The sequence below is a fragment of the Nannospalax galili genome, unplaced genomic scaffold (genome assembly GCF_000622305.1).
Source record: "Nannospalax galili isolate Female #2095 unplaced genomic scaffold, S.galili_v1.0 scaffold2126, whole genome shotgun sequence".
Taxonomy (NCBI): domain Eukaryota; kingdom Metazoa; phylum Chordata; class Mammalia; order Rodentia; family Spalacidae; genus Nannospalax; species Nannospalax galili.
In genome coordinates, this window is record NW_008354079.1 from 55727 (window position 1) to 83214 (window position 27488).

At 48.5% G+C, this 27488-nt stretch overlaps 2 protein-coding genes, 1 long non-coding RNA gene and 1 pseudogene across 4 annotated transcripts; 3 read left to right on the forward strand and 1 right to left on the reverse strand.

Annotated features, from left to right (window-relative positions):
* Positions 1 to 1111: 1111 nt before the first annotated feature.
* Positions 1112 to 1752, forward strand: LOC103748513 (annotated as a pseudogene).
* A 1373-nt stretch (positions 1753 to 3125) lies between these two features.
* On the forward strand, positions 3126 to 11027 carry Rab5if (RAB5 interacting factor). Its single transcript, XM_008851158.3, has 4 exons — positions 3126 to 3463; positions 4796 to 4899; positions 9135 to 9264; positions 10508 to 11027. Exons 1-4 carry the CDS (start codon positions 3350 to 3352, stop codon positions 10547 to 10549), a joined length of 390 nt encoding a protein of 129 aa, XP_008849380.1. The 5' UTR covers positions 3126 to 3349; the 3' UTR covers positions 10550 to 11027.
* Positions 10725 to 26055, reverse strand: Sla2 (Src like adaptor 2). Its single transcript, XM_008851162.3, has 7 exons — positions 25874 to 26055; positions 22309 to 22408; positions 21886 to 21972; positions 21125 to 21228; positions 13186 to 13335; positions 12447 to 12579; positions 10725 to 12089 (listed from the first exon to the last, which is right to left on the reverse strand). Exons 1-7 carry the CDS (start codon positions 25968 to 25970, stop codon positions 11927 to 11929), a joined length of 834 nt encoding a protein of 277 aa, XP_008849384.1. The 5' UTR covers positions 25971 to 26055; the 3' UTR covers positions 10725 to 11926.
* LOC115067385 lies at positions 11976 to 21132 on the forward strand. 2 transcript variants are annotated; one of them, XR_003846801.1, is made up of 4 exons: positions 12022 to 12109; positions 12435 to 12642; positions 13278 to 13349; positions 20714 to 21132. It is a non-coding gene; the product is annotated as an uncharacterized LOC115067385 (long non-coding RNA). The 2 variants fall into 2 exon arrangements; XR_003846800.1 differs by lacking the exon at positions 12435 to 12642 and having other exon boundaries at positions 11976 to 12109.
* Positions 26056 to 27488: the final 1433 nt, after the last annotated feature.

Below are 27488 nucleotides of genomic sequence, written 5' to 3' on the forward strand. Positions count from 1 at the left end.
ATTAATATCTAGAATGGAAAACAAGACAACAAAGTCAAAAATAGACAAAGCTCTTGAATAGACATTTCTCCAAAGGTACACAAGAGGTACATGAAAAAACAAGCTCAACATCACTAATCATTAGGAAAATGCTTATCAGAACCACAATAAGCAGGCTTGGTGGCACAGGCCTGTAATCCCAGCCTAGGAGGCTGAAGCAGGCTACCTTGGCTGCATAGTTCAAGTCCAGCCAGGGATACATAGGGAGCCTCTGTCTAAAAAAGGTGGGAGGCAGGGGTGGGGGTGGGGCATAAGGGTGAGACTGGAAATGCAAAACTGAGATCTGACTTTTAAAAAATATTTTATTTTATTTTATGTGTATGTGTGTATTGCCTACATGTAGGTAAGGGTACCCGTGTCATGCAATGCCCAGAAGAGGCTGTCAAATCCCCTGGAATTGGAGTTATAGAGAGTTGTTAGCTGCCATGTGGGTGTTGGTATTTGAACCTGGGTCTTCTGCAAGAAAGCCAGTGTTCTTAACTGCTGAGCCATTTCTCCAGCCCCAGTAATTTTTTTTTTTATTTTTTTAAAGACTGGATCTCATTCTGTATGTAGCTCATTAGCCTTGAATTCTTGATCCTGCCTCCATCTAAGTCCTAGGATTACTGGTGTGAATCACCATCCCTGGCCTGACACTGTTTCAGACTTAAAGTATGAGTTAAGAGCTCATGGGCTATAGAGAGTACTCAACCATTAAGAGCACTTGTTGCACAATTATGGGGACTGGCATTTGGATCCCAGCACCTAAGCAATAATGTCTGCAACTCCAGCTCTCTGAGTAATCTACATGCACACACTTACATGTACATACAATTATACATATACATAAATATTTTTTATTTTTTATTTTGATTTAGTGTCTTAGTATGTAGCTCCGGCTGGCCTGGAAAATCGCTGTGTAGACCAGGCTGGCCCCAAACTCAAGAGTTCAACTACCTCTGCCTCCTGAGTGCTGGGATTAAAAGTTTGTGCCACCACACTCAACTTCAATCTTTCTTTTTTGGTCTTTTTGAGACAGGGTTTCCTTATAGCCCCAGGTAGCCTGGAACTTGCTCTGTAGACTGGGCTGACTTCGAACTCAGAGATCTGCCTGCCTCTGCCTCCCGAATGCTGGGATTAAAGGTGTTGAGCCCCTTTTCTCCAACATGGTGTCGAAATCGAAGGAGGAAGCTCCTGTCCCTCCCAAAGGCGAAGCCAAAGCAAAGACAGTGTTGAAAGTTGTTCACAGCCACAAAAAGAAGATCCATAGGTCACCCACTTTCCGGCGACCCAAGACCTTGTGGCTCCGGAGGCAGCCCAAATACCCTCACAAGAGTGCCCCCCAGGAGAAACAAGCTTGACCACTGAGTCAGCCATGAAGATGAAGAAAACACACTTGTGTTCATTGTGGATGTCAAGGTCAACAAGCACCAGATCAAACAGGCTGTGAAGAAACTCTAGGACATTGATGTGGCCAAGGTCAATACCTTGATCAGACCTGATAGAGAGAAGGCCTATGTTCATCTGGCTCCTGATTACGATGCTTTGGATGTTGCCAACAAAATTGGGATCATCTAAGCAGTACAGTAGTCTAATTCTAAATGCAGATTTTTTTCATCATTAAAAACATAGCAGGGCGTGGTGGCGCACACCTTTAATCCCAGCACTCAGAAGGCAGAGGCAGGCAGATCTCTGAGTTCGAGGCCAGCCTGGTCTCCATGGTGAATCCAGGACAGCTGGGGCTACAGGGAGACCCTGTCTCAAAAAGACCAAAAAAATAATAATAAAATAAATAAAGGCATGTGCCACCACGCCAGGCCTAAAATAAATCTTTAGACCCACATACCAATGATTCCAGGCAAGTAACTTTGCCTTTATAAACTCTCTGCAAAAAGTGATGTATCTTTATGGCTCTGCTTACTACACAACACAGTGTATGGCACCATCTGGAGGGATTTTTTGTTGTTTTGAGACAGCACCTATCACTTTGTATTCCAGGCTGGCCTTGCTATGTAACACTGGTAAGTCTTGAGACAGGATGCTTTTTTAAAAAAATAATTTAAAAAATTTCTTGTGTGAGTGTAAGTGCAATGCCTGTGGAGGTCAGACATCAGATTCCCCTGGAACTGGGGTTACAGACATTTGTTAGCTGCCATGTGGGTGCTGGGAATCGAACCCAGGTCCCTCTGTAAGAGCAGTCAGTGCTCTTAACCGCTGAGCCATCTCTCCAGCCTAAAAGAGGACCTTGCAATGTAGCCAGACTAGCCTGAAACTCGCGTCTCAGTCCTCTGAGGGCTGGGATTGCAGGTGTGCAGCACTACGGGCTGGGATGCCCTGAAATTTGTACCTCTATACAAGTTCCCAGGAGGTGCAGATGCTGCTGGTGGTCCAAAACAGATTTTGTAAACCACTGACTTAGCACACAGTGAGGACACAAGTATCCTGCCGGGTAACACTTGGCGATGATTTCCCGATGGAGATCTCAGTTGGTTCCAACTTGCCTTATCCTTAGAATTATTTTTCTGTCTTGGGGCCTCGACCTCACGTTTGTCAGAGGGTGCCGGGCAAGATGAGATGTGAAGTTACACTGAAGCATTAACTTTTTTTATTTTCTTTTGAGACAGGGTCCTCGATGTATCCTGAGGGCGCCACGGCCTGGGGCTCATGATCCTCCAGAGGGTTGATGATAGGTTTGTGCCACCGCCAGGCTGAGGTCACTTTCCCGCGTGTAGGAACCATGAATGCGCTACAGAACTTTAAGCTAACTCCAGAGGGCAGCTTGGGGTTCCCAGAGACCAAGGACCGGGCTGTGGGGCGAGCAGGTTGCAAGGAAGAAAGGCAAGGCCGCTTGGGCCTGTGGCCCGACTGACCAGTCACGGCGGAGAGCGCGAAGACCACGTCGAACCCCGGCTTCCACCTCAGTAGCTGTTCCTCGGCCTCCACAGCGCCTCCTAGCGCTCAGCTCGCCTCCGCGCCGCGCGAGTCCTTGCTCTCTCACCCTACCGTGCACCTGGCGGAAGTTGGCCATGACTTCCGCCCGGCGCCGAGCGCCGGTACCTCGGCTACACCGCGCTGTGGGTCGGAAGACTGCGTAGTCCCTGACTGGCTACGTGCGCACGTCAGCACAGGACGCTGTCCCTCCCTCCGGGAGCCTGCTCCTTAGAGCTCGCGGAGCCGGGTGGCTTGGCGGACGGCAAAGAAGCGCGGCGTGCTGCAGGACCCACGCTGAGGCTGCCGCCGCTCCACGCGCTGTGACCCGCGAACCCAGCCCCCGACTCCCTTCGGCTCGGCCCGCGCGCCCTAGACCCGGCACGGGCGGCGCGACGGGAGGATGAGCGGCGGGCGGCGGAAGGAGGAGCCGTCGCAGCCGCAGCTGGCCAACGGGGCCCTCAAAGTGTCTGTGTGGAGCAAGGTGCTGCGGAGCGACGCGGCCTGGGAAGACAAGGTGCGGGGGGCGCGGGTTGGAGGAGCCGGGCGCGGGGCGGGTGGACCTGGCTTGCCCTCACCCCGACCGCTGGGGCGGGTGGCCCGGCCCGAAGCGAAGCTGGCGGGCACAGGGCCTGACAGCCGCCCGGCGGCAGAGGACCCGTCTGGACACGCCGCCGCGGTGAGGGCCAGGCGGAGTTGCCATCGCGGGGTGCCAGGGCGAGCGGAGCCTCTTGCGGCCTCTGCCGTCCGTGCTTCCGTTCCCAGCGGGATCCCGAGTAAGTTAGCGCCAAAGCTGCCGGCTCCGCGCTTCGAACCTGGAGATTGCCCGGGTGCGAGAGCCTAGACCCCCGGGTTCAGCCCGAGCCAGAAGTTGGGGGCCGGGCGACCAAGCTATTTAGGCGCACTTTCCGTGCGCTCCCTGGCTCGATGGGAGGGGAAAGTCTGAATACCGAGAGATGCGAGCCGAGACGGAGACTGAGACCGCCTTTGGGGAAGTGTGTTAGGAAGAAATGCTCTAGACGTGGGTAAGAAATGGGACTTCAAGATGTTCTTGGTCACATTCAGAGGATCTGAGCCTTGACGCTTCCCACCCTTGCTCCATTCTGCTCTCGAAGTCTATCAGCGTGCAGTTTGATTCTAGATGGTTTGGAAAGAATGTTGTATTTGCAGTCCTTAGACTGGACTGCTGAAGTTGGGCTTTCCTTCCTTCAGTTGCGGCTGGAGGCGGGGTGGTGGGAAGCACTTCCTGAAGGTGCCTTTGTCCTGCCCCCAGCCCTGCCCAGCTCTTGCAAAACCTTGTTTCCTTGTGATTTGCTGTGTCATTTTCTTCCCTATTGTAAGTTCAGGGCAATTCACAAGCCTGTGTTCTGTCAGGTGAAATTTAAATGTGCCAGCAGGTGTCTCAACCCCCCCCCACCAAACATCTTTCCTTGGTAACTTCACTTCTCAAAATTCAGTGTACTGGAAGGGTGGGTACTGAGGATAATAGTTTTTCTGTTCAGGTCTTCTGTCTGGTCAGCTAAGGGTGATCTGTGGTCAGTAGCACTGTGACTACAACCCCCCCCTTTTTTTTTTTTTTTGGCCATCAGTTTTGTTTATGCACTTTCTTTTTAAAAGTGATGATTTCTCTAAAATATATTAGAGCACATGCTCTGGAAGTAATCACTTAAGGTCTAAGTATATTGTTTCCCTTCACAGATGGGCATGAGATGATGTAATAACCAAATAACTATTATCATTGTAATAACCAAATAATTATCAAAGAATTGAATCCTAATATTGTTTCCCCATCTATTGCTGTCTTGTAGCATCCACTTGGGATAATATGTGCATTTTGTCTTTTCTGCAGGATGAATTTTTAGATGTGATCTACTGGTTCCGACAGATCATCGCTGTGATCTTGGGTATCATTTGGGGTATTCTGCCCCTGAGAGGTTTCTTGGGAATAGCAGGGTAAGTCTTGGGTAGCTCACATTCTCATGGTACATCTGTCTTCTGTGTCTATCCACTAATTTTGGTTGTTCAGAGACAAGGTCTCATGTAGCCTAGACTGACTTTGGAATGGCTGATCCTCCCCAGCAGTAGGGTTACAGGTGTGTACCATTGTGCTTGGCTCTTCATTTCTTTTCAAATAGAGACTTTCTTTTCCATTTATGGAAAGAGTCCATACCACTGCAGCTGTGTGCATACAACAATTAAAACAAAGAAGTGAAAGTTGGGCGTGGTGGTGCACGCCTTTAATCCCAGCACTTGGGAGGCAGAGGCAGGTGGATCTTTGTGAGTTCAAGGACAGCTGGGGCTGCAGGGAGACCCTGTCTCAAAAAGACCAAAAAAAAAAAAAAAAAGTGGCCTCCAGAATGTTAGCACTCATGGGTCTGGGGTCTAGAGGGACTTCTAGAGTATAAGGAATGAATAGCCAGGCATGGTGGTGCACGCCTTTAATCCCAGCACTTGGGAGTCAGAGGTAGGTGGATCTCTTGAGTTCAAGGTAAGCCTGGTCTCCATAGTGAGTTCCAGGACAGCTGGGGCTACAGGGAGACTCTGTCTCAAAAACACAAATAAAAATAAAAATTGTCTTCTCATCAGTAAGATGGGGACAGAGTGACGAAGAAGAAAAACAAGGTGATGGGGTAATTGGTAAATGTAGTGTTTGGTCCATCAGGCATTTCATAAGTAGTTTGACTGCTATTGTTACATAATTAGATTTATAAAAAGTGGTAAAATATGGCTGAGAGAACAAGAAACTGGATGTTTGGAAGGGAATGAACTTTGGACTGTCTACCCAGTGTGTTGGTACCACACTGCCAGAGTTGCCTGTTCTGGGATTCAGCCCCATGCTATCTGCCAGAACCAGCTTCTCTCTGGACAAATCTCAACTTCCTTTGGGTTGGCACTTTTCCTTTGCTTGTGGAAAGGCCAAAGACGTTGCTCTTGTTTTTCCATAGCTTCCCTGTCTGTGTGACCCAGCTACCCGTAATTTGAGCAGTACTGCCTGATGCTTATTTCTGGTGACTTTTTCTTGTCTCTCCAGTAGCTGCTTTAACTAGCCTTCTGTCCAGATCCCATCTTGGCTTTGTTTCATTCTTTCATGACCATTCAGTTAGAACCAATTAGGGCAAAGCACTTACTCAGGTCTCATTAATTTGCCCGAGAACTGGCTGACAGTACTCTCGTCTTCTAAGGTTTTGCATTAAAGACCCTACCTCTGGGTCTCCCAGAGCTTGGCTTATAATAACTGTGTACTTGGTGAATACTTTTTTAAAACTTTTTTCTTTTTAATACATACATACTTATACATGTAATATATATTACATATACATGTATATGCATGTAGCATATATTACGTGTATATGTATATATTATTTTGTGTGTATGGAGGGGGTATGCATATGGAGGTCAGGACAACTTAAGAGAGTCAGTTCTCTCCTTCCACCACAAGGGCTCCAGGGATTGAACTCAGATTGTCAAACTTGGCACCTAGGACCCTTACCCACCGAACCATCTCTCTGGCCTTTTGTTTTCTGTTTGTTGAGATAGGGCCTTACTGTGTTGCCCAGGCTGGCCTTTGACTCTCAGTCCTCCTCCTCTTTCAGCCTTCCAAGTACTTGGATGCCCATTAACCTCTTGATCATCTTGTTTTCACCTCTCAAATAGTGGGGTTACAGCCCTGTGCCACCCTACCTCAACCCTTAGCCTTTGGAGGTCCTACTGTGTAGCACAGGCTAGCCTCCAACTCAAGATCCTCCTGTCTCAGCCTCTTCTAAGTGCTGGGGTTGCAGTCATATGCCATCACACCCAGCTTAGACTCAACCTTTTTCACATTCTTCTGTCACTCTCAATCTATCACATTAAATTTGCTGTGTAACTCTTCTTTATGCGCATCCTTGAAGCTCAGTTAGTATGTGGCCTTCTACTGCTTTCTTGACCCTGCCTCCAAACATTATGTTTAAATGTCTTTACTACTGTGGCTTCTTTCTATTCAGGTGTGATGTCTGGAAGGTAGTGCCTATGTCAGCCCTTTTTTCTGTCATGCCCACTTTTTTCCCTTGAGACAGGGCCTTACCATGCAGTCCCCAGCTAGCCCAGAACTCTGTGTAGACCAGGGTGGCCTCAAACTCAGAGATCCACCTGCCTCTGCCTCCTAAGATTAAAGGTGTGTACCACCAAGCCCAGGCTAGCCCCACTTCTTGACTCCATAGTGCCCTATGCCAGCTTACTACTGTCTCCCCCCCACCCCTTGAGACAGTCTTATTCTACAGCCCAGCAATCATCTGCCTCATCCTCTCAAGTGCTGGGATTACATATGTGAGTGACCATGCCCAGCCTAGCTTAATGCCTGAGCTTCCAAGTATCATTCCCAGCTTCCATCAGTAGTCTCCAGCCAGAGCCAGTAAGTCAGCTGTCCAGAATGATGCTCCAGTCAGGCAGTGGTGGCCAAATTTGACCAAGTCCCAAGATTTCTAGCAGGAGATAAGGATGTGGCCACAGCATTGCCAAGCCAAGAACAGTATTTCATGTGAAATCCAAGAAAAACCACTCTTCCAACTCCCTGCCTTTCTTATCGGAACTATTACACACTCAGCCTGTTGGGCTTAAAAAGCTTTTGGCACGTCTCATTTTCACCCTGTATTTGCTCTTGTGAAACATGCATAACAGGTCTAAACCAGATTACCTACTCCTATTCCTTCCACTCAAGGGAAAGGCCATTCTGTCACTATTCACAAACTAGTCTTGTGAAGTCCGGATACCCTACCTCTGAGCATCCCTAGGGCACAGATGCTTATTCCATCAGGCCCCAGCACACTTCCCCACACCATTCCATGCTTCATTCACTAGAAGGAAGCTAGTCTCTTTATTTTCCTTTTTCTGTCAAGCTATACCCTAATCTAGGCTTTTTCCACCTCTGCCTTCAGAAGGAAAGTGACCCCAAGACTCATAGTTTCCCATTAGATTAGAAAAGTCATGGGGCTGGAGAGATGACTCAGCGGTTAAGAACACTGGCTGCTCTTGCAGAAGACCTGGGTTCAAATCCCAGCACCCACATGGCAGCTAACAACTGTCGGTAACTCCAGTTCCAGGGGATCCGACAGCCTCTTCTGTCCTCTGCGGGCAGTGCACAACATGGTGTACTTACCTACATGCAGGCAATACACTAAAAGTTTTAAAGTCACAAGAATGCCTCAGTCACTTTGAGAGGTTGATAGGTTCATTGCACTCCAGTCCCTGCATCAGCTAAATACACCGTGGGAGTCAGGCTTTTTGTGGCTTTTGAAACCACAAATCTTGGTTTCAGCTGCACTCATTGCTGTCCCTGGTCCTTAATGGATGGTAAGCTGAAGGCAAAGGTGCACGTTCACCTGTGCAGTAGCAGACAGTAGACGTTCAGAAATTGTTTCTTCTTGGGGATTATGCAGAGAACAATGCAACTTCTTGTTCCAGCAGCTAAACATGTGTCTGTCCCCAGAACACCCCTGAGCTGGAGTGATACAGAGACTTATAGCTGGTGTGGATCCTGTTTGGGATAGCACAGGCGTCATTCTGGAGGCTTAGAGACTAGTGTGCTTTAAACTGGGGAGTGAGGAACAGTGGTGAGAATGGAACCCAAAGTCTTATATGAGCTAGATAGGTGTTCTACCATTAGCACACCTGATCCATGCTTTGCCTTTTTTTTTTTCTTTTTCTTTTTGCTGGTTGACAAAAAGTAGTTGTCCTTCCTTAAATCTCTTAGTCTGGGCATGGTGGCGCACGCCTTTAATCCCAGCACTTGGGAGGCAGAGGCAGGCAGATCTCTGTGAGTTCAAGGCCAGCCTGGTCTACATAGTGAGTTCCAGGACAGCTGGGGCTACAGGGAGACCCTGTCTCAAAAAGACAAAAAAAAAAAAAATCTCTTAATCAGGTGGGCAGTTCCGCAGGAGGTCTAGACATTTTTGTGTATTTAATCCACCTCTCCCACAATACTGTTTAGCTTTCCCATTTTACAGATGAGAAAACTGAGCCCCCTATAAAGAGTTGCACAAGCTTTCATAACAAGTAAACTCGCTGAGCCTGTCTTTCTGAGCTTGAAGCTTCTGTCATCCCCTGCCTGGTTGGGGAGATGTATAGGCAAAGAATGAACTGCAGAATTCAGTGGTCTAACAGTGTTGCTGAGAGCTGGAGGCTTATCCTAGTGCTTATTCTCCCCACTCCAGATTCTGCCTGATCAACGCAGGAGTCCTGTACCTCTACTTCAGCAACTACCTACAGATCGATGAGGAGGAATATGGTGGCACATGGGAGCTTACCAAAGAAGGATTTATGACATCTTTTGCCTTGTTCATGGTATGTGTCACTGGCAGTTGTATAGCAGCTCTGTTCATTTCTTGAGGTGCCACTAATGGACTTGTGCTATGTGGCTGGGGTGCTGTTCTTTTTTTTTTTTATGGTTTCTCTTGAGGGTCTCCAATGTCTGAGGTACTGTATAGTCCCTTGAAATATGCAAATCCAGGGCCCATTGTCAACTACATATTAGAAACTAGGAAAACATTTTTAAGTATATTTATGGAGCCAAATCTGGTAATGCACAACTATAATGCCAGCAGGCTTGCACATTTGAGTTCAACCTGAGGTCCCTAGGGAGACCCTGTCCCCCAAAGATAAACAAAAAATATGTGTGCACACATTATTCCTAAGAGGGGAAAAAGTACCCCCCCACACACGTGACTGTTATCTGATGAATAAAATGTCCAAAGTATATAAGTCCATTGAGACAGAAAGTAGGTCAGTGGTTCCCAGTGGCTGAGGGGAGGGAGAAAAAGACTTGATCATGGAGCAGACTTACTTTCTGGAGCAATGTTTTGAGGACCGGATGCTTATGCGATTTTATATGCTAAAAATGCCAGAATTCTGTACTTTTAAAAAGTATACACTTGAAGCCGGGTGTGGTGGCACACACCTTTAATCCCAGCACTTGGGACCTATGTCTGAGTCAAGGCCAGCCTGGTCTACAGGACAGCTGAGGCTATAGGGAGACCCTGTCTCAAAAAGACCAAAAAAAAAAAACTTTCTCAAAAACAAAAAAAAAAAAAAAAAAAAAAAGTATACGCTTTAGTGAATTATATCTCAGTTTTTAAGAATTTATGTACATACCTATGCGTCCAGACCCTAACCCAAACCAGTAAAATAGAGACGTGGCATCTGTGTATTTTATAGGTAACTCCTCTGGGTAGTCCAGTTGGAGAGTTTCTGCTTTGATAGAGAGCTGCCTAGGTGTGGTGGGGATTTGAGTTCACATTTGTTACTAACCCTAAGGCCTTCTAGCAGTGCAACTTGCATCAGTTCACAGCTACACCTCCCTTCCCCCCTTGGGCTCAGGGTGCTGTGTGGTAAGGGAAGGGCTAGTTTGGTGGTCCCTCTGGGAGCATAGGATTGGTTTAGGAGAAATTGCGTAGACTTCCTAGCAGATTATGTTGATATCCTTGGGGAGTGTACTATCTATATGTTCGTGTGTCTCGTTTTCATTTTGTGGACTTGGGGCCTCTGTTGATCCAGGTGACATCGTAAACATTGCTTGTCTCCCCACTAGGTCATTTGGATCATCTTCTACACTGCCATCCACTATGACTGATGGTGTCCGGCTTCCACCTGCTTCCTGTCCAGTCCAAAGGACCCTTTTAATTATAGCACAGAAACATGCTTGTTGGAACACCGCTGCCATGTGGAACCTAGAAGAACCATGTTTCCTGGACTGAGAATCAGCGTTTTCTGCAAGGGTTGTGATTGAAACTTTTCAAAGAACCATCACCTTTGGGGAGGAATTTCTGAATTTGTCCATTACCAACCATTTTTTCTTGGATACCATCATGTGACAGCTATTTGCCAACTGGAGCTGCTGTTTAATCTGATGCACCTCTGGATCCGGATGAAACATTGCCTTCCTTGGTTATCCATCAGGTGTACAGTTTTTTTAAACTATCAGTGGCATTTCAAGTCTTCTGAAAACAGCATGTGCGTGGTCCATAGCACAGTACAAGCAGCCATCCAATTAACAGTTTCCATTGTAGAATGTTTTCAGATACTTGAATAAATAAGTCTTTAACTGAAAATCTGTTGGCAGTACCTGGTAAAAGCCTTCCCCACCCCACCTGTGGCCTCAAAACCTAGTAGGGAGCATTAGGCATAGTGCCTCCCACCCCATCCCTCTTCCTTCCCCTCCTGCTCCCTTAGCAGCTTTAACCTAGGCCTTTCTCTTTTGGGGCATCAGGGAAATCAGGCTAGATTGGTGAAGGCATTGTAAAGAATCTACTACTTGATGCCCTTGGCCATGCACTGAGTGGTTACTAGCCTACAATGTGTTAGACTCAAAAGGTGTCATTTTGTATTTGGCCACCAGATGGCAAAACTAGGGTGTTGGGAGAGCTTGGCCATGTTTGAATATTACACTAAATGAGATAGAGAGCTCAGGCTGTCAAGAGAAGGGCCTTGATGGGAGGAGACATTCAAAGATCTGTATTGTCAGTGGTCCTTCTCTGCTTGGGTGAGGGGCAGGCTGGATAGCCAGGATCTGCCATGGTAAGCCACAGCTGCTTTGAGCTGTTGTCCTACCACTGAGGTGTGTGGATTTCTGAATGAAACTTGTAAATATTCCTAAAAATTTTCATTTTCTCCTTTGTGTTAGTAGGGCTGGGTAACTCTTGGGATGGGGGATGGGAATCAGCAAGCAGGGGACAGAGGCCATGCTGGAACTCACTCCCAGGAACTGACTCATGACACCCCCAGAAGACATTTACTGTGGAGACCTATCCCTACTTTGAACTGTGCCGCATGTGGGCTAGAGGTTGTAGGCAGGGTTAAAGCCTTGGGAGGAGGAAAGTGGCGCAGAGCCAAGAGAAGGCTGCACAGAGGGCCCGGGTGGGACCCTGCATATGTCCATGTCCCGGCTTTCCGTTCTGCATCCACAGCCTTGTTTCCAGAGTGTGCATTCAGGTTCAGCCGGATTGGAATTTTAGGTGCTACAGGCTTGGTTCCCCTTTCGTTTTCTGCCTTTAGACTGGTCATTCTCCAAGGAAAATTCTTCGGTCAGACTGATGTAGGAACTGAGGGACTCCCGGAGCCCCTCGCTAAGGAGAGATGCCTCCCCAGTGGCAGGTGCTTCCAGAAACAGGCTGCTGTGGATGGGGGAGAGCAGGTAAGGAAGCAACTTCCTCTGTGCTCACCACACAGTTCATGAAGCCCTTGGAACAGTGCCACACCACTCCCAACAAACTTGGGCCTCCAGTTTCTTGTCAGATCAAACCCCACCTTGACCTCCCTCAGGAATCTCCCGAACCCACTCTGACCCTCACACCCTGGGCTCTGTGCCTCTTTTCCCTGACAATACCTTGGCCTCCACTGCAGTGAGCTCTAGAGGGCATAGCTTTTTGGTTCCCAGGTATGCCTGGATGTGACAGGCCCATTCTGGGTTATAGGCTCCCTGAGTGGGTCCTTCCTATTTTCTGCCTTCATGTTTGCAGGGGTCCCCTCACCTGTCCAGCTCCTGCCAGTTGAGTGATGACCTCTGCACAGTCACAGGTGGTGGTATGTCCTCGCTAGGTAGTGGGCCAAGCCTCTCTGGGACACAGGGCTCCCTAAGCACGCAGCAGATGTCATCCGCTAGCTCTAAGGAAGAGAAGGGACCCAAATCCTTGATGTGGCACCTGCCCTGGCTGCTTTCCATACTTGGTATGTTGGGCATGGTTAGCAATGAGATATGGTTAAGAGTTCATTTCAGGCTAGGTTTTGTAATAGTTCACCGTGATATTGGGAAGAAAGCTAAGGAATGATCACCCTGTAGCCCTGTCAGGGTCTACTGTATAGGGCAATCTTGTAGAAACTCCTAGTCAATTTTCCCAAAAGAGGTTTTCCCTTTTATCCCCTTGATACTACCTTGGGTACAGGACAGGCACTAGAAAACACTAGGAGAGGACTACCTTGCACCCAGAAATAGCACAGTGTAGTTCCTGTGGAGAGGACTCTGGGAACTTAGATTCCAAACCACCACCATGGCAGGTGAGGTACTGGCCAAGCTCACAGTTGGCCTGTATCTCCTGTCAGCATGGGATAGAGAGGCCCAGCTCGTACCCTCACCCCCACCCCCATCTCAGCATGAGGATAGAGAGGGAAGCTGCTTCTGTTGGGATATACCCCTGCAGGTCAAGCATCTAAGGGCACAACTGGTTACCACCTAGGCCCCTCATCCAGTCCACTACAGAGAAAAAGCCATACCAGAGTAATAGTCCACCAGGGCCTGGAGCGAGGGGAAGGTAAGGCGAGGTGAGATGTACAGCCAGCCATTGTCAAGACGCTGTATCTTATAGTGCCTGATCCGGTCCCACGATGCAGGGCGGCTGAGTCGGACAGACAGGGAGTAACAGCCTGAGGAGGAAAGGGTAAGTGGTATCTCTGTAAAAGAAGAGTTGGTTCTGTGGCCCTTGTGAATGAACATTAAATGTTGGTTGTTAGAATAAAGACTTAGGTGGCAGAAGTGTTAGAATGAAAAGGCGTCAGGTAGATGTTGACATGGCCCTAGAGAAAGCCACTTTGGAAAGAGTTTATCATTAACCAGACAAGCATGTGTGCTTACCTCCAAACCCAGCAGCCCCCACCTTAGGCAAGCTACCTTTGATACATATGAAGAAAACTTCACAGCAGTACCCTATAAGTACCACACTTTCAAACAGCCTGTCTGAACTCAGTAGTGAACAAAGGGCTGGGAGGTAGCTCAGTGGTAGAGTATTTGCCTACCATGTACAGACCCCAGGCTCAGTCCCCAACCATACACAAAGAACGGTGGACTAGAGAATGCAGTGTTACTGTGTAGCACACTGATAACCACTACACACATAAGCATAAATAAAATCTGTAAACTAATGAGCAGAGAGCGGTGCACACCTGTAATTCCAGCACTTGGGAGGTGAAGGCAGGAGGATAAAGAGTTCAAGGCCAGCCTTGGCTACCGTAGTAAGTAGAAACAAGCTACAGAGCACACATTCAGAATGATTCTATTTAAAATTAAAGAACAGGAGAGATGCCTCGGTGGTTAAGTATGGGGGTGCGGGGAATCTCGGGGCGCCAGCTGCTAGCGTGGCACCGGTCTCCTGCGCGCACCTGGGAAGAGGCGGGTCCCGCAGTGCGTCTGCTCTGCGTTGCTGGTGGGTCTCTGCTACCGGGGCTGGCCCGGTCGAGTTCCGCCCCAATTTCACCCGTGCACACTCTCTAAATTCGGGACCCGTCAGCTGCCGGGTCTCGAGGAGAGGTGCGGGACGGCTCAAGCTGGATTTCCGTGAGTCGATATCGGAAGGATAGCGCCCCCCGGGGAAGCTGGATCGTAGGCATTAAGACACAGAACTCAGCTCAGTCAGTGGTACAGCCCCTTTATTCAGTGACTTAGCTTGGCTCCAGGTCTCGGTGATCCAGCTCCGATTATTGAGGAAAAACCAGGATACTTTATACTGTGGGGGTGGTAGTAAAAACCTTAGCTGATAGGTACTTTGTGGGATACCCTATTTACATGTAGAGGTGGGCTCCTGCCAGGCTGCCAGACTATCTGAAAATCACACAGGAAAGGCTGGCAGTTTCCAGAGCCGGAGGCCATGTTTCTGTGATGGCTGCTTCAAAAGATGAGTCAGGAAGATGCCAGAAAAGCATCCTGCTGGAAAAGGAGTCTCTGCATTTGAATCCAAGCCCGTGGGCTTTCCGGACATGGAGAAACTGCTACTTTACACAGCAGGAGTCCCCAACAGTTAAGAGCACTGGCTACTCCTGCAGAGGACCCAGGTTCAATTTCCAGGACCCAAATGGCAGTTAACAACTGTAACTCCAGTTCCAGGGGATCCAATGCCCTCTTCGGATCCCTGAGGGCATTGCACAGGTATACATTCCTGCACCAAGCTGCCAGGCTTTTATATGGGTGTTGGGGACTGGACTCAGGTCCTCATGCTTGCATTGCACACACTTTATCAACAGCTATTTCCCCAGCCCCCCTCCCCTTTTAAAAATGTGCTAGGGATCAAACCCAGAGCTTGGCATATGCTATAGTGAAGATGCTGTACCAAGAGTTGCCTCTGCAGCCTGGATTCATTTCTTGTGCCAAATGGGAAGAGGTGCTGAGTGAAGGGACAGCACTACTCTGTTATCCTGTTGTCTCTCTTGATCTAAAGCTGTCTTGCCTTTCCTTACTGAGTACTTACTATGGCCTTTCTATGGATTATCTCTTAAATATTCTGTGAGGTAGATTCAGTTATCCCTGCAGCGCAGATGAGAAAACTATGGCATCTACCAGAAGAGGGACTGACACTGTCAGTTTTTTCCTCTGGGACCAAAATAAGCTGGGGCGTGGTGGTGCACACCTTTAATCCTAGCACTCAGGAGGCAGAGGCAGTAGTAGGTGGACTTCTGTGAGTTCCAGGCCAGCAGAGGTAGCTCATACCAGTAATTTCAGTACTTGTGGGCCTGGGGCAGGAGGTTCATCCAAGAGTTGGAGACCAGCTTGGGCTACAGAGTAAAACTTCATCTAAAAACACAAGGTGGGGTCAGTGGGGATGTAAACAGTGTTTCTCAAACTAAAGATACTTCTCAGTTTCAGGAAGCACTTGCTTTAGGGAAGGGATCTACCAATTAAAAGGTAGAAGTTGGGGAAACTTGAGGGTATAGCCCAATGGTAAAGTGCTTGCTTGGCATGTGTGAGAGCCTGGGCTCCATCCCAAGCATGGCAAAAATAAAAAATAAATCACATATTTTCAAATGATTTTACAAAGCAAAACCTAACGAGATTATAAACACCACATATTAAACCATAGATGAAAGTAAAAAGACAGATCATAGAACCGGCCAGGAAAGTTGACTATATTAATAACTGATGGTAGAATTCATGACCAGAAATATAACCAAAGATAAAGAGGAACACAAAAAAAGATCAATTACAGTGACTAAAAGTACATATGAAGGAAAACTGACAGAACTGACCTGACATCCATAACTACTGGATACTATGACACTCTTCAGTAGTTGATAGAACAGAAAAGCAGCCAGGATGTAGAAGACTGGGGTGACACAGTCAACCAATTTGACTTGACATAGAACCCAACGTTTTCTTGCAATTACACATGGAATATTCAAAATAGATTGTAATTCTGGTCATAAAAACAAAAATTTAACAGGCTTGAGATCATCTGGACATGGTGGTACATGCCTGTAATCCCAGCATTTGGGGAAGCTGAGGCAGGAGGATTGCTGTAAGTTTAAGCCAGTCTGGCTATATAGAAAGTTCAAAGACAGACTCTTTCTCAAAAATTAACTGAAATCATTGAAACTATATTCTCTGACCACCACAGAAATAAATTCAAGACTAGTAACAAAAAGAAAATTGAACAGGTTTATGTATGACCTCTGATGAGGTACGTTCAAGGTACAAGGCTCATGGCTCAGGCCCCAACATAAGACAAGCAAACATTGGAAAGAATCCATATTATCAAAGGAGAGACCATCAGCAAATATAGAAAGTATTTCTCTTATTTGAGACAGGGTCTCACTATGTAGACCAGACCAGACTGGCCCTTCAACTCACAGAGATAGGCCTGCCTCTGCTGTGCTGTCAGAGTACTGGTACTAAAGGCATGTACTGCCTTTATTTTATTTTCTTTTTTTCCTTTTTTTTTTTTTTGAGAAAGGGTCTTCCTGTAGCCCTACCTGGCCTGAAACTCACTATGTAGACCAAGCTGGCCTCACAGAGCTCTGCCTACCTCTGCCTCCCAAGTTCTATCTGACCACGGTAAACAGCTGGTAGAACACTTACCTGTCATGCTGGTTCCCAATACCAAAAACAAACACCCAGCAGAGTATTTATCTCTCTGCTTCCTAACTGGGGATGCAATCTGGCCAGCTGCCTCAGATGCCTGCCTCCATGCCTTCCCGCAGTGATGGACTGCATCCTGGGACTTTGCAGCTACACAAGAAGAGGCATTGTCAGATCATTTGGGAACAGCAGAGGACCCATGTGGGACAGTGGGGAGCAGAGGCTTCTCAAGTACAGTCATTGAGGTCATTTCTGATGACTACAGTATCCTCGTGAAGCTGCTTTCCTCTGGCAGGTTGTTTGATCTTGGTTTAATGGCTAAAGGTTTATAAAATTACAAAGGACTCAGAAACGAGGTGGGGGGCACCAAATTTTCTGGGACTAGTGCCTAAAGGTACGTATGTGACTTTAAATCCTTACATTAGAAGAAAAAATTTTAATTATTTAAGTTTCAATTTTATAATAGAAAATAAATTTATGTAGAAGAAAGGAAATAAATAATTAGTACTTAAAAGACAGAAGACTGGAGTTTGAATCCCAGTACCCACATGGCAGCTAACAACTATCCTTAACTCCAGTTCCAGGGAATCTGAGACCCTCTTCTGTCCTCTGGGCATTGTATGACATGGTGCACTTATACACATGCAGGCATAACACTCATAAAATAAAAAAGTTTTAAGATTTATTTATTTTATTTGATCTTTTTGAGACAGGGTCTCCCTGTAGCCCCAACTGGCCTGGAACTCACTATGTAGACCAGGCTGGCCTTGAACTCACAGAGATCCGCCTGCCTCTGCCTCCCGAGTGCTGGGAATAAAGGTGTGTGCCACCACACCCAGCTAAGATTTATTTTTTTAAAAAAAGATTTATTTAAAAAAGAAAAGCCGCTGGATGTGGTGATGCACGCCTTTAACCCCAGCACTCAGGAGGCAGAGGCAGATGCAGATGGATCTCTGTGAGTTCAAGGCCAGCATGGTCTATGTAGCAAGTTCTAGACCAGTTGGGACTACAGAGAAACTGTCTCAAAAAGACAATAAAAATAAACATTAAAACAAAGGCAAGTGTGAGGACTGGAGAGATAGCTCAGCGGTTAGAGCACTGGCTGCTATTGCAGAGGACCTGGATTTGGTTCCCAGCACCTACATGATAGCTGACAACCATCTATAAATCCAGTTCTAGGGGATCTGACACCCTCTTCTGGCCTCTGCAGGCATTGTACCACACAGTTGCATGTATATAACATTCAGGCAAAACAAGAGAACCCTGGAGCTCACTAGCCAGCCATTCTAGCCAAAATGGAAAGCTCCAGAGTCAGTGAGAGACCATGTCTCAAAAACTGAGGAGAAGCCGAGGAAGATGGCTCAGTAGATAAGAGCTTACTGCTCAAACACGAGGACCTGAATTTGGACCCCTAGCACCCACATAAAAATCCAGTTGTGCTGGGTGTGGTGGCGCACGCCTTTAATCCCAGCACTCAGGAGGCAGAGTCAGGCGGATCTCTGTGAGTTCAAGTCCAGCCTGGTCTACATAGTTCCAGGCCAGCTGGGGCTACAGGGAGACCCTGTCTCAAAGACCAAAGAAAAAAAATTCCAGTTGTGGCTGCACTTGCCAATAATCCCAGAACTGGGGTAGAGAGAGACAGGAGGATTATTGGGGCTTACTGGCTAGCTAGCCTGGGTGAAAACCAAGTGAGCTCCAGATTCAGTGAATGATGTCTCATTATTCCATTTCCTTTATCACTTTTTTTTGGTCTTTAAGACAGGGTCTCCCTGTAGCCCCAGCTGGCCTGCAACTTGCTATGTAGACCAGGCTGGCCTAAACTCACAGAGATCCACCTGCCTCTGCTGAGATTAAAGGCATGTGCCACCACACCCGGCCCTCTTTATCACTTTAAGAGAACAGAGAACCACCAAGAGAAGGTGATTTTTGGCCTCTGCTCCCAGTTTGAGCCTGTCCAGTAGATCTATGGTGGGGTCAAGAGCTTGCACTGTCAACTACGTCCAGCACAACCTGATGATTCCTGTGCATTCAGGTCTGAGAATTGCCACTCTAATGTCACTCGGGTCCCTAGAGCTTTGGTGTCAATTTTGGTTGTTGTTTTTTTTTTTTTTTAACACAAACCACAGAATAAAAATAAACACTGTAAACCCAAGGCTTTAACCCAGATTTAAATATCTGAATCAGGTCTGGTGCACCAGTACCCCCAGTCACAGTCATGCCCTGGAGTTTCTGCTCAATTTCTGTACAAACGTGCCCCTTCCAGTGGGTCCCACCTGTGAGTGCTTTTTCAGATTCCAAAACCCAGAATTCCTGACCAATTAAATCAAACTGAGCTTGGGGTGCAGATATCTAGGGGTCATAAAGTTCCCCTAATGTGCAGCCAAGGTCTAGTTCTCAAAGCGAGCTTACAGGCCAGCAGCATTAGAAAGGAACAGGCTCAGCTCCTGCCCCAGACCTACTGAATCAGCATGCTGGGTATGCACCCAACTGCCCTTTGCTCACCAGTACTGCAGGTGATTGCACCCCTGACTGGAGAACCTCAGGTCTGTAAGCAGTGAACTAAAGTGATCTCTATGCTCAGGTTAGGGTATGCCCAACAGTTTAACCAGCACAGCCCCAAAAGAAGCCCTGAGGAGAGGTCACAGTCAGTGCCCAGGGAGATAGAAACCATTCTAGAAGGTTAGCATGAGAATTTTTTGGTGTGTGTGTGTGTGTGCATGCATGCGTGCAGATGCATATGTATGCATGTGTGTATGGAGGTCAACCTTAGGTGTCCTTACTCAGGAGCTGTCTATCTTGTGTTTGAGACAGGGTCTCTCACTGGGACCTGGGGCTCACTTAGGCTAGGCTGGCTGGATAGCAAGCCCTGGGGATCTGCCTGTCCTGCCTTCCCAGTGCTGAGATATACAAGTACACAACATGCTGGGCTTTTTACATGGGTGCTGGGGATTAAACTCAGGCCCTCATGCTTGCAACAAAAACAATTTATGGACAGAGCCATCACTCCATTTCACCCCTGTTTTTGAGGTGAGGGGCTTACTCTGTACCTTTAGCAGCTAGCCTGGAACTTACTACATAGCCTAGGTTGGCCTTGAACCTCTAGATAATCTTCCTGCCTCGACCTTTGAGTGTTGGAATTAGTGCACCACCATGCCCAGTTTTCTTGTTGTTTGAGACAGGGTCTCGTGCAGACCACACATACTCTGAGCTGTTTATGTATTTGAGAATGACGTTGAAATCTTGATCCTCCTGTCTCCACCTCCCAAGTGCTGAGGTTTCAGGTATGCACCACCACACCCTACTCAAGGTCTTCTCTCTCTCTTTTTTCTTTTTAAATCAGAATTGCCTTCTGATTGCTCCCTTTTGGTACTGGTGACAGGGACATTGGTCCCAGCGATTATGATGCCTATAGGTCCTTGATCTCTGTGGACCTTGTTGGCTTTCCCCTTCACTACTCGAGTTTCCCCACTATATGTGCACCTTCTTGGTAAAGGGGGATAGAATGATGACAGCAAGGGGTGCTTACTATATTCTTGGGGCAGCACCAGGCCAGAGAAGGGGTGGGGTGGGGCAGCTGAGCACAGAGCACTTGTGGCTTTCTAGCTCACAGCAAGTCATTCTGCAGGGTGCCTGTCCCAATCAGCAGCACCACTAAGGTTTCCTGTTTGCAGCTGCTGCACCGCAGCCAGCCCCCTCCCCCATCCAGCCCATGGATGTAAGTGAAGGTGAAGGACCAATATTGCTTGGAAATTAGTAGGAAAGGCAAGGGGAGAGGTCAAACCCACAGAGCTCTTGAGAGAAGGGGAGGAGAGGCAAAGGCATGCAGAATGTGGGTAGAGAACCTGGGCCACTATAGACTGTTACAGTAGGTTCAATTTAGGGCAAACATAGGCCTGCCCTCACGCCCATGTATCGCCTCCTTAGGCTGTGACTGACAAACTCTACATTATTTCCCCTTAGGTCTTTCTTGGGAGCCTTAATTGAGATGAATGTTTTGCCAAGAGATCAGATCATGCCATGACTTGTGAAGGAAGGCATCACTGCTGGTCAAAGTAAATCCCATTTGCCAAAGTGTTGGCTAAGCCTGGATCCCTATGAGTGAATGCTGGGACATTCAGTCTCACTTTGCCCTGTTAAAGGACTCTCATGGAAACAACGTGGCCCAACTCCAAGGCTAGATCCCCACACCACGAAGCCTCCCAGTTGTTCCAGGTAAACTGTCTTTCCTCTGCCCTCTTAGCCTGGCTTCACCTCAGGGCCCCTTACAGGCAAGACCTGCCTGGACTCAGAAAATGGATGACTGTGAGGAACCACTCTCCTCTAATAGGCTTCTGTCCTGAAGTCCCTCTGGGTGAGGACAGGGGCACCTACCTCTCCTGGTCTGGCTCTCCCGGATGAGGAAGGCCCCTCCAGGGTTCCCAGGCAACAGCAGCAGTTCCTCAGCTTTCTCCCGGCTCAGGCCCTCATATAGCCACCTGAGGGGACAAAGGACAAGGACCGGTAAGCCTGAAGGCTTTAATGGAATCCTTCCATCCCTCTATGTGACCTTGACAAGATCGTCCCTCCCTTGCTTCCTGGGCCCCAAAGTTCTCTTTATACCATGAAGAAAGAGCAGGTCTCAGGGGCTGAGATGCGCCCCCCAGGTCTGTCCTCAGGGTCCTGACTCCAGAGGTTTCAAGGGTCAGCTTCAGCTTTTCTGGAGACAGCATTCCCAAGTGGCCTTGGAGAGGCCTCTCTCCTTTCACTGCCCCGCCCCTAGAACCACTGTCTATCCTTTCCAAGCCTTCACTTTTCCAAGAATTGCCCCTCATTTTCCTACCTCAGGATGTTCACATAGACTATGCCCATCTCCTGTGGGTCCCCTTCAACATCCTCCACACTTGATTTTGGCCACCCTTCAAAGCCCACACCACGACACTGCCTCTGCAGGGCCTTCCCCAGGCTCCTCTTGGCTCCCAAGTCTCATGAGCCAAGCTGAGCAAGACATGACTGGTTGTGGTCTGCTTCTCTGGAGAGCAGGGCCCAGACTCTGAACAGCACATGGCTATCCATAAAGATAACACTTGTGGGGAGAGAGAGAGAGGGTTTGTATGAGAATATAGTAAGTCCAGAAGGCTGGCCTAGGCACTCACCCATGGGAGACTTTGGCCACATGCACACTGGGGATATGGTACTCTCTGCCTGAGACTTCTGATAGCACTGCCCACCAGTCTCCATCCCTGTGGAGAGATGCAGAAGGGCACCTCCTTCATTTGGGGCTTGCAGGAACCCTGTCTGGCTGGATCCTGCAGCACCTGTCTTACTCATTTCCCAGAATTCCTCACACTAGTTTGCCCAGGCCCCTCACTGGCCAGGGCCAGGCAGGTAGCAAATGCTCCAAGGCTTCCTGTTACAAGGCCTGACCTACAGCCTCTCCCTGTAAGTACATCAGGCTGCCTGGCACCTACCGCAGGGTCATGTTTACAATGGAATAAAAAATGGCCTGTGCTTTCCTGCTAGTAGTCGAGGGCCTCTTCTCCTGTAGTACAATCTCGGGTTCAGTGCCTTGGACTTACTCAGAGATGATGGTCAGTGGCTCCCCCAGTCTCAGAGACGGCTCAGCCTGCTCACCTGCCGGGAAACTGCCCAGGGCCACTGCTGTGACTATCTTCTTTTCTGGATGGAGGGATAGAGGCAGTTACTCTCTTGGCCAGTCCTCCCTTCAGAGGTCAGGTCTAGTGGAGTCTATGGGTCTGGCTCCCTTGTTCACCCTCCCACAGGCACCCTACAGGAGGCCACCCTGGAGTCTGAAATTCTTTCAGCAGGCTCTGAAGAATTTGGGAGAGCCCAGATTGCTTTTAGGGTCCCTATGGAGGCCTTAAGCTCATGTATCTACAGGAAGAGGCTCCTGGCTGTCTGTGCCCCTTGTATATAACCTTCACGAGATTTTGATGAAGGGATTCTGCAGTTGTGAAACTAGGAACCTACAGCTCTGGGCCTGGGGATGTGGCTCACTGGTATGGCACTCGCCTAGAATGTCGAAGGTTCTGGATTCCATCCCTGGTACTATGGCAAAACAAAAACCACCTAGACTATAAGCCCATATCAACATGGGCCTGAGTTGGCCTCTGGAATGTTCTGATGGACAGCATATTAGCTCTTGAAGCTAGGGAAGGAACTCAGGAAGGCTCACAGCTCAGCCCAGGGCCCCAGTGACTCAGTGCTAGGATGGATGTAACAGAGCACAAGTGTGCTGGACAGCGTCAGTGATCAACTTGACACACCTGGGAAGAGGGAACTAATTAAGAAATTTCCTTCCTCTATTGGATTGGCCTGTGCCATGTCTATAAGGCATTTTCTTGATTGCTAAGAGATGTGGGAGGGCCCAGCCCAATGTGAATGATGCCACCCCTGGGCAGGTGGTTCTGTATTATATTAGAAAGCAGGCTGAGCACAGGTCAGAGGAGTAAGCCAGTAAGTAGTTCCTCTATGATCTGTGCTTCAGTTCCTGCCCTGAACTCCTGCCCTGGCTCCCCTCCATGACGAACTGTAAACTGTAAGGTGAAATAAACCCTTTCCTCCCCAAGTTGGTTTTGGTCAGAGTAGTTTATCATAGCAATAGAAAGCAAACGAATACAACCAGCACCTGGAGCAGGTGCTGCATGGGTACACGTGACTAAGGGTCCTGCCAGCCCTGGATGTGCCTCTGCACATTGGGCCCTGCCTGAGATTTTATGCATCATCTTAGCCCTCACCACTCCCCCTCTCCAGGTGAGTGTCTCTATATCCTCACTGCAGAGGTCTCAAAGCCCTGATGGGGCACTTAGCAAGGGAAGAGGCATAAATCTTACATCATGCCACCCTGTCTCACAGGCCCAGGCTGTGGAAGAAGGTTGTGGGGAGGGGCTGGTGACAGCTGCACCTTGCAGGAAGGGCTCTGACTCCCTGGGAGGCTGAGGTTCCAATGGGGGAGTGACTGGCCTGGGTCATGGAGCCAGATGGAGGCTAACGCCCCAGACACAATAGAAACTCTCCAAAGGACTTGGTGGACATGAAGTCCAATTTGGAGGCTGGACAATCAGGACTTGCACCCCAGGTCATCCCACCCAGTCTTAAGAAGTCCTCCCAAGCCAGGCGTGGTGGCACATGCCTTTAATCCCAGCACTCGGGAGGCAGAGGCAGGCAGATCTCTGTGAGTTCAAGACCAGCCTGGTCTACATAGTTCCAGGACAGCTGGGGCTACAGAAAGACCCTGTCTCAAAAAGAACCCCCCCCAAAAAAAACCCTCCCTATGCCTTTGGGGCCTGCTAGTGGCTGCTGAAAACCATGCCACCTGCCCCATCTCCCTTTCCTTCCTTGTCATTTCCCTGAAAGAGATACTTACTACATGGAAGCAATAGGCCAGGAGTAGCAGCCAAAGCCAGTAAGAAAGGTTGTCTCCAAGGAGCTCCGAAATTAGCCAAGGCCCCACAGGACTCTGGGATGCCCTCCAGAGGGAGCTGAGAACCCCGTCCCTTACCCCCCACTCCAGGAATGAGGGTAGGGGAAGCAGCCAATGGACGAGGATCCATAGATTCCCTGGGGACTGAAGTCTTTGCTGTGGGTAGGAAGGAACCTGTTCCCACATGTTCAAGGAACTCCCTACAGTGGGCACTCCTCAGACCCCAGGGTCTGAGGCCTACCCAGAGCCCTCTGAAGCACAGCCCTGATGTGCCTGCAGCAGGGAATGCCCAATGCCTTTGGGGGAGGTTGCCCTCAATAAGGTGGAACGAAGAAGCAGGATGAGGCTCCTTCCCTTCTAAAGCTGTGGCTTTGCATGGCTAGAGGGCAAATCTCCCCAGTGGCTCCAGCTCAGCCTGGTGGCCCACCTTCGCTCTTCACTGTCTCAGAAAGTCTGCCGACTTGCCTCACCACATACATCCTCAGCATCCCTGAACACTGTCATCAAATCTAACACAATGGTCACTAATGATGGTTTATCTCCTGTCTCTGGGGCAGGCATTGCCTGTTTTGTCCATTTTGTGTCCTTGGCTCCTGTCACATGGCTTGGCACCCTCAGTAAGTTCAGTAAGCTTAAGATGGAGGCAAAGCTAGTGGACAAATGGTTCCCAGACTGGGCTACCAAAAACTCAAACTCCTGCTGAGATAAAGCAGTTCCACTGAGCAATGTCCTCCCTTCCTTGGCAACTGCATGGAGGGGAGAAAAAGGCTCCCTTGAGGCTGGGTACACTGCCAGGGGTCTTCACCACCCTCAGCAGCACCAGCATGACTTGGCAACTTGGGGCCAGCAGCTGGCTTAGAGTGAAAGGGGAGGTTGGCGTGCTTTCCAGGTCTCTTCCTGCGGGCTTCTCCCTGCAGATGAGGTGGCTCCAAGGACTCCTGTGAGGGTGTCATGATCCTGGGGAGTCTGGTATTAGGGAAGAGGCTGCCACCACGGTATGGGGAGGAGATCTGGGGGCTGAGGACAGCCCCTGGCCAAGCCTGGATGTGTAGACATCTTGGCTCAGCAGTCTTTAGCGTAGCCTATGGTCTATACTGTCCTAACTGCTGCTGAGTTTGGGTGACCTTATTATCTGTGATGGTTAATTTTCTGGATTCATCACAGTTGCACATAGCATTTTAAGTAACATAATATTTGGTTAAATACCAGTCTGGATATTTCTGCAAAGATATTTCTTTAATGAGATAGCTTTAACCTAAAATAATAAATCTAGGCTCTTCCAATGTAACCCAGGCTATCTGTAAACTCCCTCTGCCTTCTGGATGAGGGAATTAGAGGCTTAATTCTCTAATTAAGCTGTCACTGCAGCTAGCTTGATGCCCAACTTAAAAAAAAATTTATGCATGTGGTAGGAACAGAACCACAGCCTCCTTCTGCTTACCAGAAGCTCTGCCACTGAGTTCCACACCCAGCCCCCCATATTTCCTCATTTATTTGGTTCTTTAATGTGCTTACCACTACTGTAAACTCAGAAGCGGGGAGCCCTGTCTGGCTCACTGGAAGGGTATTCAGTAGACTTTCACTGGAGCTTTGTGCTATGTTGGGGTTGTTGGCCAAGAAGGCCAGTGGTGGTGAAGCCCAGGCTTGTGTAGTCTCATGATGGCTGGGAAGGGCCTGGTGGCCCCAGAGACATGACCTACCTCCTTGTGTGGACATATGTCCTTGGCCTGGACCAGAGGAGCTGGAACTAGAGCTTGTGTTGGCCAGGCTTCTCTCTCTGCTGGGCAGACTTCCCATTGTTCCTCAGCAGACTCTCAGAAACACACTGTAGAGAGAAACCTAAAAGGGATGTTGTGGGGCCAGGGCCCATGGCTCCCAGCCTGGATCCAGATACTCTGCCCTCACAGGAGAATAACCCCTCCCATCAGGACTAAGCCCTAGCTCTTGTCCGGGGACTGCTGATGAGCTGGAGGCTATTTTCCTGTATCCCACCCTTCAGAGGCTATGGCTGTGCTTTACTGGGTATTTGCCTGAGTCCCCTCCCACGGGATAGCCTGTCCTCCATTTCCGTTTCCTTTGGGCCTTACTGAGGAAGCTTCCTGGGAATCTTCAGCACGTGCTAATCCTCCCTTGAATTCCCGTGACCCACTTAGAACCATTCTTCAGACTGGAGCTCACATTCTGCCACTTGTGGCAGGGACAGTGACAATACACTGAGTGTCTACAGGCAGCTAGGAGTCATGACCAGGGTTAGATGGGTGAGGGAGGGTGGAGGGGGTTGGGAATGGAGTCACAGCAAAGGTGACACTCAACACAGGGTCAGATTGCTGGGGTCTAGGTCAGTTTGTCTGACATAGTGGTGACTTGCAAGGCTCTGAGGGACTGGTAGTGGTGCCACTTCCCTTCTTGGTGCCTCTTTTCCTCAACTGAGAAGTGGGGATAAGCACACCCAACATTTGGGTCTCACAGATAAGGCCCTGGAAAGCCAGGCCTGGGACTGCATTTCTGCTCTGGTCCCGAATGTCCCTAGTTACAAGTTCTCCCAGGATTTCCTCTTTTTTCATTTGCTGTTGTGTTCTTTCCAGTTTTAATTATGTATTCATTTCTTAAAGATTTTTTTTAATTATTATTTTTATTTTATGTAGATGAGTGTATTGCCTCCATGTGTGTAAGTGCACCTGTGTCATGCAATGTCCATGGAGGTCAGAAGAGGATGTTGGATTCCCCTGGAACTGGTGGTTGTTAGTCACCATGTGGGTGCTGGGAATCAAAGCCAAGTCCTCTTCAAGAGCAGTCAGTGCTCTTAACTGCTGAGCCATCTCTCCAGCCCCTCTTAAAGATTTTTTTTTTTAATGAGACTATGGACTTGAGGCTATATTCCTCAGGCTGTTCCCAAATTCCTGGGCTCAAGCCCTACCTCAGCCCTGTGACTACTACCATGCCCTGTTTGGTCCTGTGCCTCTGTCTTCAGCATTCAATGAAATCCCAAAAGACCCTTAACACACATTAACAGTGAACAGGTGTCCTTTTCTCAGACTAAATGAATCCTTAGGTTTCTAGAGTAAGGCTAATTGTCCCACATTGTAAAAGTACCATGGTGAAGGGTGTTGAGTATTTCTTTTCAGATGGTCTCATTGTTTTCAGTAGGGCAAGGAGTAATTTCACCTATTTGGTCCCATATGCCTGGTATTCAATGCATTCCTGCCCTGTGATAGACATTGTCAGGCAGGGGTCCAATGGAGGATGGTATGATGGGCGGACGTAGTGGGCACTTTGCTTCTCCTTGGGCCTCACACTACCTGGATAGATGTTGTC